Source organism: Bubalus kerabau, chromosome 9, assembly GCF_029407905.1.
Source record: "Bubalus kerabau isolate K-KA32 ecotype Philippines breed swamp buffalo chromosome 9, PCC_UOA_SB_1v2, whole genome shotgun sequence".
Lineage (NCBI taxonomy): Eukaryota > Metazoa > Chordata > Mammalia > Artiodactyla > Bovidae > Bubalus > Bubalus kerabau.
In genome coordinates, this window is record NC_073632.1 from 29838380 (window position 1) to 29852475 (window position 14096).

General features: G+C 37.4%; 1 protein-coding gene across 2 annotated transcripts in view; it reads right to left on the bottom strand.

Annotated features, from left to right (window-relative positions):
* Window positions 1-12352: 12352 nt before the first annotated feature.
* The window catches only part of IBTK (inhibitor of Bruton tyrosine kinase), a 94189-nt gene continuing 92445 nt past the window's right edge, over window positions 12353-14096 (bottom strand). For both annotated transcript variants that reach the window (XM_055534881.1, XM_055534880.1), the window contains exon 29: window positions 12353-13636. In XM_055534881.1, coding sequence (XP_055390856.1) covers window positions 13505-13636 — 132 coding nt within the window. In that variant the 3' untranslated portion in view covers window positions 12353-13504. The remainder of the gene's footprint in view (window positions 13637-14096) is intronic.

Consider the following 14096-nt stretch of genomic DNA (forward strand, 5'->3'; position numbering starts at 1 on the left):
GATTGGGTTCTTAAAGGTACAAAATTGGTAACAAATACATAAAAGCAAAAATTAAAAATCTAGAGTAGAGTTTGGAATTTCAAAAATGCGATGTTAATGAAAAGAAGAAGGAAAAGAAAGAGAGAAAAAACGAACAAAGAAAAACAAACAAGGTCGCGAAAATTATAAAGAAACTACAGGTACAAAATTGATAACTAATACCAAAAAGCAAAAATTAAAAATCCAGAGTAGAGTTTGGAATTTCAAGAATACAACGTTAAAAAAAAAAAAAAAAGAAGAAAAATAAAGAGAGAAAACAAACAAACCAACAAAAACAATGTTGCAAAAATTATAAAGAAAATACAGGTACAAAATTGATATCAAATACCAAAAAGCATAAATTAAAAATCTTGAGTAGAGTTTGGAATTCCAGATATATGATGTTATATAAAAGAAGAAGAGAAATAAACAGAGGGGAAAAAAAGAAAAAAAAGTCACAGAAATTATAAAAAAAAACTATAGGTACAAAATTGATAATATATACCAAAAGGCTAAAATTAAAAATCTAGAGTAGACTTTGGAATTTCAAAAATACAGTGTTAAAAAAGAAGAAGAAGAAAAATAAAGAGAGAAAACAAACAAACCAACAAAAACAATGTCGCAAAAATTATAAAGAAAATACAGGTACAAAATTGATATCAAATACCAAAAAGCATAAATTAAAAATCTTGAGTAGAGTTTGGAATTGCAGATATACGATGTTATATAAAAGAAGAAGAGAAAGAAACAGAGGGAAAAAAAAAGTCACAGAAATTATGAAAAAAACTATAGGTACAAAATTGATAACATATACCAAAAGGCTAAAATTAAAAATCTAGAGTACAGTTTGGAATTTCAAAAATATAATGTTAAAGAAAAGAAGAAAAAGAAAAAGAAAAACAAAACATGGTCAAAAAATTATAAAATATATATATGAAGTTTGCTGAAAAAGAAAAAAAAATAGGGTCTTTTTTTTTTGCAAAGTAATAGTTATAAAAGTGAAAATTAAAGGACAATAGAGGACTTAAAATTTTTTTTAAAAAAATTAAAAAAAAAAGAAAGAAAGATTGATCATAAAAATAGTAAAAATATATCTAGGTCTTTCTCTGGTTTTGTTGTGAGTATTGTGGGTTCAGTTCATTTTTGGCTAGTTCCTTGGTCCGACTTATATTTCTCAAGATCTATAGGCCCCTTCCTATGTAGTCCGTAGTAACCACAGGGTTTTAATCTATGGCCTGTAGCTTCCAAGGCGTTTCCCTCTGTTATAGCTTCTTCTGTTTGCTGGTCTCTTCAGTGTCTGGTTCCCGCCCTGACACAAAGGGGATGGTTGAGGACACTATTTTTTTTTTTTTTTTAGGCTCACTTGTTCAGTCGCGCTGTGGGGAGGGAGGGAGGGATGCTGCAAACAGTTAACACTGGCGTGCGCTCGCAGTGCCTCAGCCACACTGGGTCTGTCCCCGCTCACGGCGCGTGTAGCCTCCCTGCCCACACTGCTCGGGCTCTAGGTTGTTCCGCCGGGAACAATCAGAGGCCGGCCCTGGGCTGAGCTCCCAGGTCCAAGCCGCTCAGGTTCAGGCACTCGGGTAGTCCTCAGAGGCGCAGACTCAGTTGGGCCTGCGTTTTGTGCTCTTCCCAGATCCGAGCAACTCAGGTGATGAGGTGTTTGGCGGGCGCCAATGCTGCGACTTATCGCCTCCCCGCCACTCGGTTATCTGGGTGTAAAACCGGTGCACCTTCTCCGGCAGATGTTGACTGTCCAGACCCCCAAGAAGTTTTAGTTAGCAAAGAAGCCTGCTTACAGTTTTATAGATAGTGTCTCTCTGGGGCTGCGATTGCCCCCTTCCGGCTCTGGCTGCCTGTCACCAGAGGGGGAAGGTCTGCAGCCGGCTATCTCTGTTCAGTCCTTTGTTCTGTGCGCGGGCCTGGTGGTGTCTTAGGTTAGGGCTGGCTTTTCGCGTGGTAGATATCCCACAGTCTGGTTTGCTAGCCCAAATTATTTCACTCAGATAGCGCTCAGGACATTCGGCCCGATTCTTACTCTAAGGGACACAGCCCGCGCCGCACTTCCCTGCCCAGCCCCCGCTTGCTAATGCCGTGTGCAGGCGTCTGCGCTGCTTCTCCGCTGGGGGAGTTACCGTAGGGCTCACAATCTGCGATTTTTAATTGTTTATTTTTTTTTTTCTCCCTTTTATGTTGCCCTCTGTGCTTCCAAAGCTCGGCACAGATTCGGCAGTAAGAAGGTTTCCTGGTGTTTGGAAACTTCTCTCTTTTTAAGACTCCCTTCCCGGGACGGAACTCCGTCCCTCCCTCTTTTGTCTCTTTTTTTGTCTTTTATATTTTTTCCTACCTCCTTTCGAAGAGTTGGGCTGCTTTTCTGGGTGCCTGACGTCCTCTGCCGGCATTCAGAAGTTGTTTTGTGGAATTTACTCGATGTTTAAATGCTCTTTTGATGAATTTGTGGGGGAGAAAGTGTTCTCCCCGTCCTACTCCTCCGCCATCTTGGCTCCTCCGCCATACCATCTATTTTAAAAGGACTATGTTTACAGGATTTTATATTTTAGGAGCTTCAAATACAAAAATGCTACATTAAGCTCCATAGCTAAAGAAAAATATGAAGCATTTGGAAAATTATTTGCATTATAGCTTGATATTAATAACCATTTAAAATGTATCTACTTCTTCATTATCTATACAAATTAACTTCAAATTTAAAGATAATTATACTAGGTATGGAATCTAAGGACTTCCCAGGAGGCACAGTGGTAAAGAATCTGCCTGCCAAAGCAGGCACTCTAGGGACATGGGTTCGATCCCTGGGTTGGGAAGATCCCCTAGAGTAGGAAATGGACGGCAACCCACTCCAGTATTCTTGCCTGGAAAATTCTGTAGACAGAAGAGCCTGGAAGGCTGCAGTCCATGGGATCACTGAGCACGTGCACACCACACACACACAGAATCTAAAAAGCTTCTATGGACATTTGTGGTTCAGTCCTTATGTCGTATTCGACTCTTTGTGATCCCATGGACTGCAACACACAAGGCTTCTCTGTCCTTCACTATCTCCCAGAGGTTGCTCAGACTCATGTCCATTGAGTTGGTGATGGCATCCAGCCATCTCATCCTCTATCATCCCCTTCTCCTCCTGCCTTCAGTCTTTCCCAGCATCAGGGTCTTTTCCAATAAGTCAGCTCTTCGCATCAGGTGACCCAATGTACTGGAGCTTCAGCTTCATCACCCAGTCCTTCCAATGAATATTCAGGGTTGATTTCCTTTAGGACTGACTGGTTTGATCTTGCTGTCCAAGGGACTCTCAAGAGTCTTTTCCAGCACTACAATTTGAAAGCAACAATTCTTCTGCACTCAGCCTTCTTTATGGTCCAACTCTCACCTCCCTACATGACTAATGGAAAAACCGTAGCTTTGACCAGACGGACCTTTGTTGGCAAAGTAATGTCTCTGCTTTTTAATATGCTGTCTAAATTTGTCACAGCTTTCCTTCCAAGGAGCAAGCATCTTTTAATTTCATGGCTATTCACTGTTCACGGTGATTTTGGAGCCCAAGGAAATAAAATCTGTCACTCTTCCTACTTCTTCCCCCTTTTTTTGCCATAGTTTTTTGAATGTTGACTTTAAGCAAGCTTTTCATTCTCCTTTCACTCTCATCAAGAGGCTCTTTAGTTCCTCGTTACTTTCTGCCATTAGTTACCACTCTAATATCTGAGGTTGTTGATATTTCTCCCAGCAATCTTGATTCCAGCTTGTGATTCATCCAGCCTGGCATTTCACATGATACACTCCGCATAAAAGTTAAATAACCAGGGTGACAGTATACAGCCTTATTGTACTCCTTTCCCAGTTTTGAACCAGTCCATTGTTCCATGTCTAACTGTTGCTTCTTAACCTGCATACAGGTTTCTCAGGAGACGGGTAAGGTGGTCTGGTATTCCCATCTCTTTAAGAATTTTCTACAGTTTCTTGTGATCCACACAGTCAAAGGCTTTAGCATAGTCAGTGAAGCAGATGTTTGTTCTGGAATTCCCTTGCTTTCTCTATTATCTAATCAATGTTGACAATTTGATCTCTTGTTCCTCTGCCTTTTCTAAACCCAGTTTATATATGCATCTGGAAATTCTGGGTTCGTGTATTGCTGAAGCCTAACTTGAAGGATTTTGAGTATTACCTTGCTAGGATATGAAATGAGCACAATTGTACGGTGGTTTGAACGTTCTTTGGCATTATCCTTCCTTGGAATTGGAATAAAAAGTGACCTTTTCTAATCCTTTGGCCCCTGTTTTCCAAATCTGCTAACATATTAAGTGCAACACTTCAACAGCATCATCTTTTAGGATTTGAAATAGCTCAGCTGGAATTTCATCACCTCCACTAGCTTTGTTTGTTGCAATGCTTCCTAAGGTCCAGTTGACGTCACACTCCAGGATGTCTGCCTCTAGGAGAGTGGCCACACCATCATGGTTACCCGGGTCACTGAGACTTTTTTTTTTTGTACAGTTCTGTATATTCTTGCCACCTCTTCTTAATCTCTTCTGCTTGTTAGGTCCTTACCATTTTTATCCTTTATTGTGCCCATCTTTGCATGAATTGTTTCCTTGATATCTCAAATTTTCTTGAAGAGATCTCCAGTCTTTCCATTCTATTGTTTCCCTCTATATCTTTATTTCTATATGCACATAAACATGTATAAAACATGGGTGAAGGGAGACTGTAAAACAGAGTATCTGATTACTTAAGAAGTCATGGTGTATCTTGAATATTTGAAATTGAGTTCAGCCCTATAATTTTTTCCACACAGTCTTAGCCTGAGCCATTTATTTTTTCTTTTTTTTTAATTTAATTTTTTAACTTTACAATATTGTATTGGTTTTGCCATATATCAACATGAATCCACCACAGGTATACACGTGATCCCCATCCTGAACCCTCCTCCCTCTTCCCTCCCCGTACCATCCCTCTGGGTCGTCTCAGTGCACCAGCCCCAAGCTGGTATTTTTTATTTTCAAGCAAAGAATAATGGCACTAGGAAATTTTTTATTGAGGTATAACTGACATAAACATTGTTTTCAGGTGTACAATCGAATGACTCAGCATTCACATATACTGTGAAATGATTACCACGGATGAACTTAACTAACATCTGTCACCATACCTAGTCACAAAAATGTTGTACAGTGCTATACATGACACCCCATGACTTATTTTTTTTATAACTGGAAATTAGTACCTTTTGGATCCCTTCACCCGTTTTGCCCAACCCTCACCTCCTACCTCTGGCAATCACCAATCTGTTCTCTGAGCTCAGGTTTTTTTTAGGTTTTTCTAAATTACATAGAACAGTGTATGCCTTCCCCATCTGACTTATTTCACTTAACATAATGCCCTCATGGTTTATCCATATTGTTGCAAATGGCAAGATTTCCTTCTTTTTATGACTGAATAGTCCACTCTGTGTGTGTGTGTGTGTGTGTGTGTGTGTGTATCACAGTTTCTTTATCCATCAGTGGACATTCAGTTTATTTCCTTACTTGCACTATTGTAAATAATGCTGCGTATTTTCATTTTCTTCAGGTAAATAACCAGAAGCAGAATTACTGGATCATATGGTAACTTTTAAAGTGTTTTGAGGAACTTCCATCCTGTTTGGCATAGTGGCTGCGCCAGTTTCACTCATGCCAACAGCTCACAAGGGCTCCATCTCCACACTCTTGCCGAAATATTTGATAATAGCCATTCTAACAGGTGTAGGGTGATGTCTCATTATGATCTTGATTTGCATTTTGCTAATGATTAATAGTGTTGAGACCTGTTCATGGCCATCTGTTAAATATTTTTTGAAAAAGTGTCTGTTCAGGTACTCTGCCTATTTTTTAATCAGTTTGTGTCTTTGTGTTGCTACTGAGTTGTATGTTCTTATACATTTGTTCTTTATACGTTTTGGCTATTATTCCCTTATCAGATAGATAAGTTGAAAATATCTTCTCTAATTTAGTAGGTTGCCTTTTGATTTTGTTGGTTTATTTTTCTGTGCAGAAGCTTTTTAGTTTGATGTAGTCCCACTTCTTTATTTTTGCTTCCACTACCCTTGCTTCTGGTGACAAATCTAAGACTACCTACCACCTTCCCCCCTTCCAATTTTATGGTTTCACATATTTCATTTAAATCTAATCCATTGTCATTTTTTATATAAGACAGTAGTCATTTCATTCTCATGCATATGCTGTCCAGTTTTCCCAACATGTTTTATTGTATGATCTTGGTTCCTTTGTCATAAATTAATTGGCCATATATGTGTAGGTTTCTATTCTGTTCCGTTGACCTGTGTATCTACTTTTGATGACTATAGCTTTACAATCAGAAGTGTGGTGCCACCAGCTCAATATGGCTTTAGCTATTTGAGTTCTTTGTGGTTCCATTGAAATTTTAGGTTTGTTCTATTTTTGTGAAAAATGCCATGGAAATTTTGATAGGGATTGCGTTGAATCTGTAGATACTTTGAGCAATGTGAATATTTTAACAATAATTCTTCCAATTCATGTGCACAAAATATTTTTTCACTTGTATCTTCTTCAATTTCTTTCATCAGTATTTTAGTTTTAACAGGTGTTTCACCTCCTTGGTTATATTTATCCAGAAGTATTTTATTCCTCTTGGTGCAATTATAAATGGGATTTCCTTAATTTCTCTGACAGTTCTTTATTAATGTGTAGAAGCACAACAGACTTTTATATGTTGATTTCTTACACTACAAGTATACTAAATTCATTTATTCTAATAGCTTTTCGGTGGAGTCTTTAGTGTTTTCTGTAAATAATATGTTACCTGCAAATAGTGAAATTTTACTTTTTCCTTTCCAATTTCAGTGCCTTCTATTTATTTAGCCTAATTGCTCTAGGGCTTCCAAAACTCGGTTAAATAAAAGTAGTGAAAATTGGCATCTTTGTTTTGTTTCTGATCCTAGAGGAAAAGCTTTTAGCCTTTCACCGTTGAGTATGACACTGGCTGTGAGTTTGTCATATAGTACTTTTCCTCTAAACCCACTTTGTTGAGTCATCACAAATGAATGTTGGATTGTCAAATGTTTTCTGCATCTACTGAGATGATGATTTTTATTCTTCACTTTGTGGTAGATCACATTGATTAGATGTTGAATCATCCTTGCATCCCTGAAATAAATTCCACCTCATCATAGTGAATGATCCTCTTCATGTATTTCTGAATTCAGTTCATAATGTTTTGTCGAGGATTTTTGTCTTTATGTTCACCAGGGATGTTGGCCTATAGCTTCCTTTTATTGTGGCATCTTTGCTTGGTTTTAGTGTTAAAGTAACATGGCATGCATAAGATTCACCTGGAGGCCTTGCTGAAGCACTGATGTGGGGATTCACTCTACACATTTTGGATTCCATAGAATTCGAGTGGAGCCCAATACTTTGCATTTCTCTTAAATTCCCAGTGATGCTGATGTTGCTGATGTGAAGACAATCTGAGGACCACTGATTAGAGATTATCCAGTTTCTTCCCTGCAGTTTAGGAGAAACAGATAGCACTTCTCTCCTTTCCCACAAGCTTTACTTTGTACTGCTGCTTCCATCTTCATCCCCATTCTGTAATTATTTCCTCTTTTCCCAGCACCCTCTATAAGCACTGACTTCCCACCTCCTGTTGTCTGGATGCAGAGACTTCCATTTTTTAAAACACAAAACAAGTGCCCTATCTAACCATTATTTCTGTGTCTCACGCATCTATCTATTCACTGCCAAGTTTCTAAATGATATGCTGGAATCAAAACCTCTACATTCTATTACTTTTCTCCATTACTTGGATCATCTCTGAATTAGTTAAGAGTCCTAGCAAGAAACAGCACTCTCAACTTGGGAAACTACTGAAGGACTCTTCATAAAGGTGTGGTCGCAATGGATGCTAGCAGTAACCTGGGCTGGAAACAATGGGAGATCTTCTGCCAGTCCTAGAACGGAATGGGTGAAGGGAAACCGAATCTGGAGGGAAAGTGCTGTGTGGAGAGTGAGCTACCTGAGGAGCTGTGAGCTGCGTGAGAGACATACAGCCCATAGCAATACCATGGAGATAAAGGGCAGGGGAAGAAAAAACTTTTCTTCCTGTCAATATGCCAGTATTTGCCTAGTGTTCCAAACTGGCTAATATACCCAGAAACCAGAGGTTCCCTAATCCCGGCTGGTAAAAAGAGTTCAACCCTATTAAGACGTAGTAGTGAGGAAAAGAACAGAGAATGGGTCTGAGGTACAAATAGAATACATCTAGAATCATCCATCCCTTTTGTTCTTCAGCATATATCCTTGTCCTTTATTTAGGCAACCGATTTATGTTCTCAGTGTAAGAATCATACAGAGTCCTGAAGCTATCATTTCATAAGAGGCTGGTATCAATTTAGTCATACTCTTCTCATGAATACAATGGAACTTTCTCCAGGATAGATCATACATATGTTAGATGGTAAGACAGGTTTCAATACATTTAAAAGACTGAAACAATACAAGATCCAAATTTAACAAATTAGAAATCAACAATAAAAGGATATTGGGGGGAAATTCCCAAATATTTTGAAATTAAACAATATACTTTAAATAATCCTTGTTTCAAAAATGAAATAAAGAAGAAATCAGAAAATATTTTGAACTGAATGAAAATGAAAACACAACATATAAATTATGGAATGCAGCTAGAGCAGTGCTTACTGGCAAATTTATAGCTTTAAATGCCTGTGTTTTAGAAAGAAGAAAGACCTTAAATCAATAATCTAAGCTTAAACATCTAGAAAAAGAACAGCAAATTAAACCTAAAGCAAGCAGAAAAAGAGAAATAATAAAGATCAGGGTTGAGACCAAGGATGATGCAGGCACAACAGGGAAAGATCTAAAGGAACCACAAAGTTGGTTCTTTGAACAAAACAATAAAATTAATATGATGAAGGAAAAAAAGAAAAACAGACTACCAAAATCAAGAATGAAAGTGGGGACCTCACCACCAACTTTACATAAATTAAAAGGATTAGAAGTAAATGCTATCAACAACTTTATAACAACAAACTAGACAATTTAGATGAATTAGAAAAATTCCTAAACATACAAATTATTGAAACTGACTCAAGATATAGAAAATCTCAATAGGTGTATAACATGTAAAGAGAAACTGAATTAGTCATTTAAAACCTTTCCACAAAATCCATATCCAAATTCCAGGACACAGGAAAAAAGGACTACTGAAAACAATCTATGAGGCCATCATTAAACTAAAGGTAGAAAAAAGAGCAAAAGAAAACCACAGACCAATATCATGAATTACAGAAACAAAAATCCTCCATGAAATATTCGCAAATCAAATCCAGCACCTCATTTCCAAGGGGCTGTTAATGGTCTATTTCTTGACCTGGTAAATCACTGAACTAAATATTTTTCTCTTGTGCACTTATGTCTGTGTAATGGTTCAAGTTTAATGATTTAAATACACACAAGAAAGAAAAGAGTGCCTAGTTCTATGAGTTCAAACTATAAGTAACAGTAAAAGATAAGGACTAACAGAAAAACAAAAATAATGGCAGAATATGACAAATTCCCTAAAAGGTATGAAGTGTTCAGAGGAAATGGGAACATAATTGATCCATGTATGCTACTCTATTTTACTTTTTGAGGTGGTATGAGAAGGAAAAAACAAAAACTTTATAAGAAAAATAGAACTGGGGTTGCATTTACCATGGATGGGTAGAATGTCAATAGGTGAAGAGAAAGAAAAATTTAGGTGGAAATATGCATGGAAAAACTTTAAGCCTATCTGGGAGAAACACGAGGCCAGGTTGGCTCCACCACTATATATACATATAGATTAAAAAAAAATCACTGGAAGCCCAAGGTGAGCGAAGTATAGAGGGAGTAACTTAAGTTTTCAGAGCAGGAAAATATGCTTGGGGGGGGGGGGGGCGGGTATTATTTTGAAAGTTAAAGAGCTGAATGTCTTGGACCAGGAGAAAGAGAATAGGGTGGCAGTTAAGGGACTCAGGCAGTTAACTGGACCACTTTCTCAACCTTTCAGGAGTTGGCGAGGTCAAAACTATTCATGTTATTTGCCTTTTTCAATCTCAATCTTTCAAGTTTCCAGACACTATATGACTTTTGTTTTCATACCAGCTTAAATGTGGAAATAGATATGAGAGTCTAGGGGTCCTCTATTAAATCAGGTGGTAAAGACCTAAACCTGAAATACTGAGTTACATATTTTTATATATGAAAATATAAAACAAGCTCACTCGTGTAATTTTGTTTTTGTAAAACAGTTACATTTTCATTAGAAATGTTATTTATGTTAGCATGCGTTGGTTTATAATTTTTTAATGAATTAAAATTTTACAGTCTGTTGTAACTTGCAATACATTATATATGACAGATATGTAATCAATGTAAGTGAAAATTGTTTGGGGTCCTCAAAAGTTTTAATCATTATAAAGGGATCCTGACACCAAAAAGTTTCAGAACTTTCAGGGAGATTTAAGGACATACAACAGAGCAGTACTGGTAAGAATGAAGTGAAAAATATTAGATAAAAGATTTGCAGAGACAGAACTGATAGGAGTTGGACAGTAAATGTAGGGGCAAAATGGTGAAAGAGACAAAGAATTCAGAAGTTTATGACTTAGGAGAATGACAGATTAAGAGAAGGAAATAAAAAAGATCAGAAAGTTTGGGAAAGGTGAAACAAATTCAGCTTTGCCAAGTAACAACATGTAAGAAAATGAACTAAGTATAGGGTCTAAGATATAGTTTGATGGTCATTTTCAAGCAAAAGATACACATAAACATTACCATGAATATCTTGGATCACTTGTCCCCAGTTCCTTGGTGGAAGGTTGTGGTAGCTTCTGAAAATAGCTCTTAAACTGATAATTCTGGAAGCGTCCAGATTATTTTTACTAAGTGTCTTTTAATATTTTCTTAGTCTTGGCTAAATTACTATAGACAATTAGAAAGAGGCAGTCTGCTGTAGCTGTAAGCGGACCAGACTGAAAAGATAGAATTCTCATTACTCATTTTCTCTGGAGTTCACACTCGTTAATTTATACAATAAAAAGATATACAGGGTTGATCTATTAGGCTTCTTCAAATCTAAAATTATATGAATCGGCTATCAACCCCCTTCTCATGAACTAAAACATACACCCCAGCTTCCAGAAGAGTTATAGAACAAACCCAGATATTAGCTATTAAGTAGCAATACCTTTCTCAATTGACTGTATCTACTGTTGTTCCTCTTTACAGGAAGTCCTAACTCCTAGTATTTTGTCCAAAAATATGACTTTATGTAACGCGTAGACGTCTTGATTTTGCAAATCTTAAGCATATACTGCTCTGACACCTCTCCCCAGCAATTCTCCATCCAGTCAACAACCTTCCAGGCTAAGCAGCTCTACAAGTGTTGTCATCAATCTTAAAAACCTCTTCATCCCACCGATCCCTTAAATTGCCCACTTCTGGAGTTTTAAGACTTTCTCCAATTAATAAGATTAAAGATGAATTAATTATTGTAGGCTGAATAATGTTAGGGGAAAAAACCCATTACTTCCCTAGGCTTTTTGGTCACAATGTATCAGGTTGCTTTCATGCAATCATTTACGAATCAGTTTATAGCAGTGCTTACCTTTCATTTCAATAGCAAAAGAACTCTTTCCACTCCCGCCAAATGAAGTTTTATATAATACTCTACTATAGAAATGGAGAAGCAAATGGCAACCCACTCCAGTGTTCTTGCCTGGAGAATCCCAGGGATGGGGGAGCCTGGTGGGCTGCCATCTCTGGGGACACACAGAGTCGCACACACGACTGAAGCGACTTAGCAGCAGCAACTATATAAAACAGGTCATAAAGTGCAATTACCCTCAGCGAGGTTGGTAAAGACCTAAACCTCCACAGACTTGGTCAGCCCCTGCCCCTCCTTCACACCCCATCCACTAAAGGCTCTTAGGGTGCTCCGCAGGCAGCATGGAGCACCAGGAAAAGCATCACTTTACGGAATCTTTCAAGATGCCACAATGCATGGAAGAATCAGAGGTTCAAACGCAGTAAAATTACTTCAGAAAATCTCTTCACAGCAACATCAATAACACATCACAAAAGTTGTTTTTTCTCAATTTACTCAAACGTATATAATATAAAACTTTTCACAGATGCATTTCAGGAAAACTGCCCTTTCAAGTAGTGGCTACAATACATGATATTAGGAAGAATCACTGGTAATTCCTCCTATAATAGATGTCAGTAGAGTACAAGATATCAAACACACATCAACAGTGAAATGGATCAAGATTATTTTTTATTGCACATTTGCTTACAAGTTTGCTGCTTTAGGCAGAGCTAAAAAGCTCAAGTGTTGTTAATTTCAGCCATATTTCATCAATCTAATTACAGCAGTGATTTGCCTGTATGTTCCCCGAGGCTTATTATTTCCCAGAAACATTAACCTTTGCAATTTGTCTAGGCGCCGGAGCAGATTTAACATTTGTTGTTTTAAAATTTTAACCACTCAAAAACAACCCGAACAGCATACTGTAAAGAAAACAATGTTTCTGTCTGTCTATATAATCCAGGCTCAGAAAATTTGATTATGTAACAGTGCAAAGGTAACTATAAACCAAACTTTTTCCACACTATTCAATTCTTGTATGTATAATTAAGCATTTATTTTAGAAAATTTTAACACCTTTAGGAACTGATTCTTTCACGATTAGGCTTTTTATAAGGTCTCCTCTCCCTATCAAAAAACAATCCCCACAATGACTCCTAATTTTATCTTAGACTAAGCTGCTCAGAATAGTTTCATTTCCTTTCCACAGTACTCCACAGATTAATGTAAAATGGAGAATGTGCTGTACAAACTGAAATAATATGGCATTCAAACAGCTCAAGCTTTAAAAACCAGGCTAGCACCCAAAGCCTGATGAAAAAAGACACAAGAATGGAGACATAAAACTACTATAGCAAACACAAAATTTTGACCGTTAACAGATCAGAAGTAATGGCTGATGCTCCTACTTGAAGCTCATCAATGTCACACCAAAAAAAAAAGAAAAGGTATTTGGCAAAACTCTTCTAAATTATTCATCCCAAATGAATTTTTAATTATTTTTAATCCATCACTCTTACATTTTACACTTCAATCACTCATGTTTTCCTTTTAAGACTATTCAGAAGAAATAGTTCTACTTAAATTTAAGCTAATAAGTTTTTCCTCTCACACATTTTTACATAAAAGTTACTAAAATCACAATTCTGAAGAATTTCTTTTTTAATCATACAAACATTATATACTTAAAATTAAGTAAAGAAATTATATCCTTTCATATTCTATCCAGAATGATCGGTTACCAAATTGGTATGAACTCTTTTTCCACAGCATTTACTTGTAACAATCACGATTTATGAAACTTGTATCTCAACTCCACGGTGAACTAGCAGCCATGCTTATTCCACATAGGTACTGCCAGTGGTCCCTGTGGTGTCCTTTCAACAATGACAAACTCATCAGGGTTGCCAAATGCTTCATAGAAAACCAACAAATCCTGTATTGCACGCTCCTCAATCTGAAAGGAGGAAGGGAAGAAAACTTGCTTTACTCTTTGAATTACCACTTTCTATGCCTGCAATACAGCACAATAGGTATCCTGCAAGGAGAAGGGCTGAGGCCTGAGCTAGAATAATCAGATACCCACCTTTCCTTGACTTTAATCTTGAGCAGAAGGAAAAAGAAACTGAAGACAGCTGATGGAATCCATTCACTGCAGTCTCTCACCCTGTGAGATACTTCCTGTTATTGTACGGGTTGTCTAGCTCTTTGAGCTCTTTGGGACAACGACAAGTCTTTGTTTCCTAAGTCTGGTTCTTTGGTTTTCAGCTAAGTCTATGGAATCTTAGTGTCTCTCGAATAAGTTCTGTTCTCCTTAAGTTAGCCTGGCTGGGTGTCTGTGGCTTACAACCTATGAACTCTGACTGATACAGAAGCCAGGTGGAGAGCTAGGTAAGGCCACTTCTCTACCGGTCACT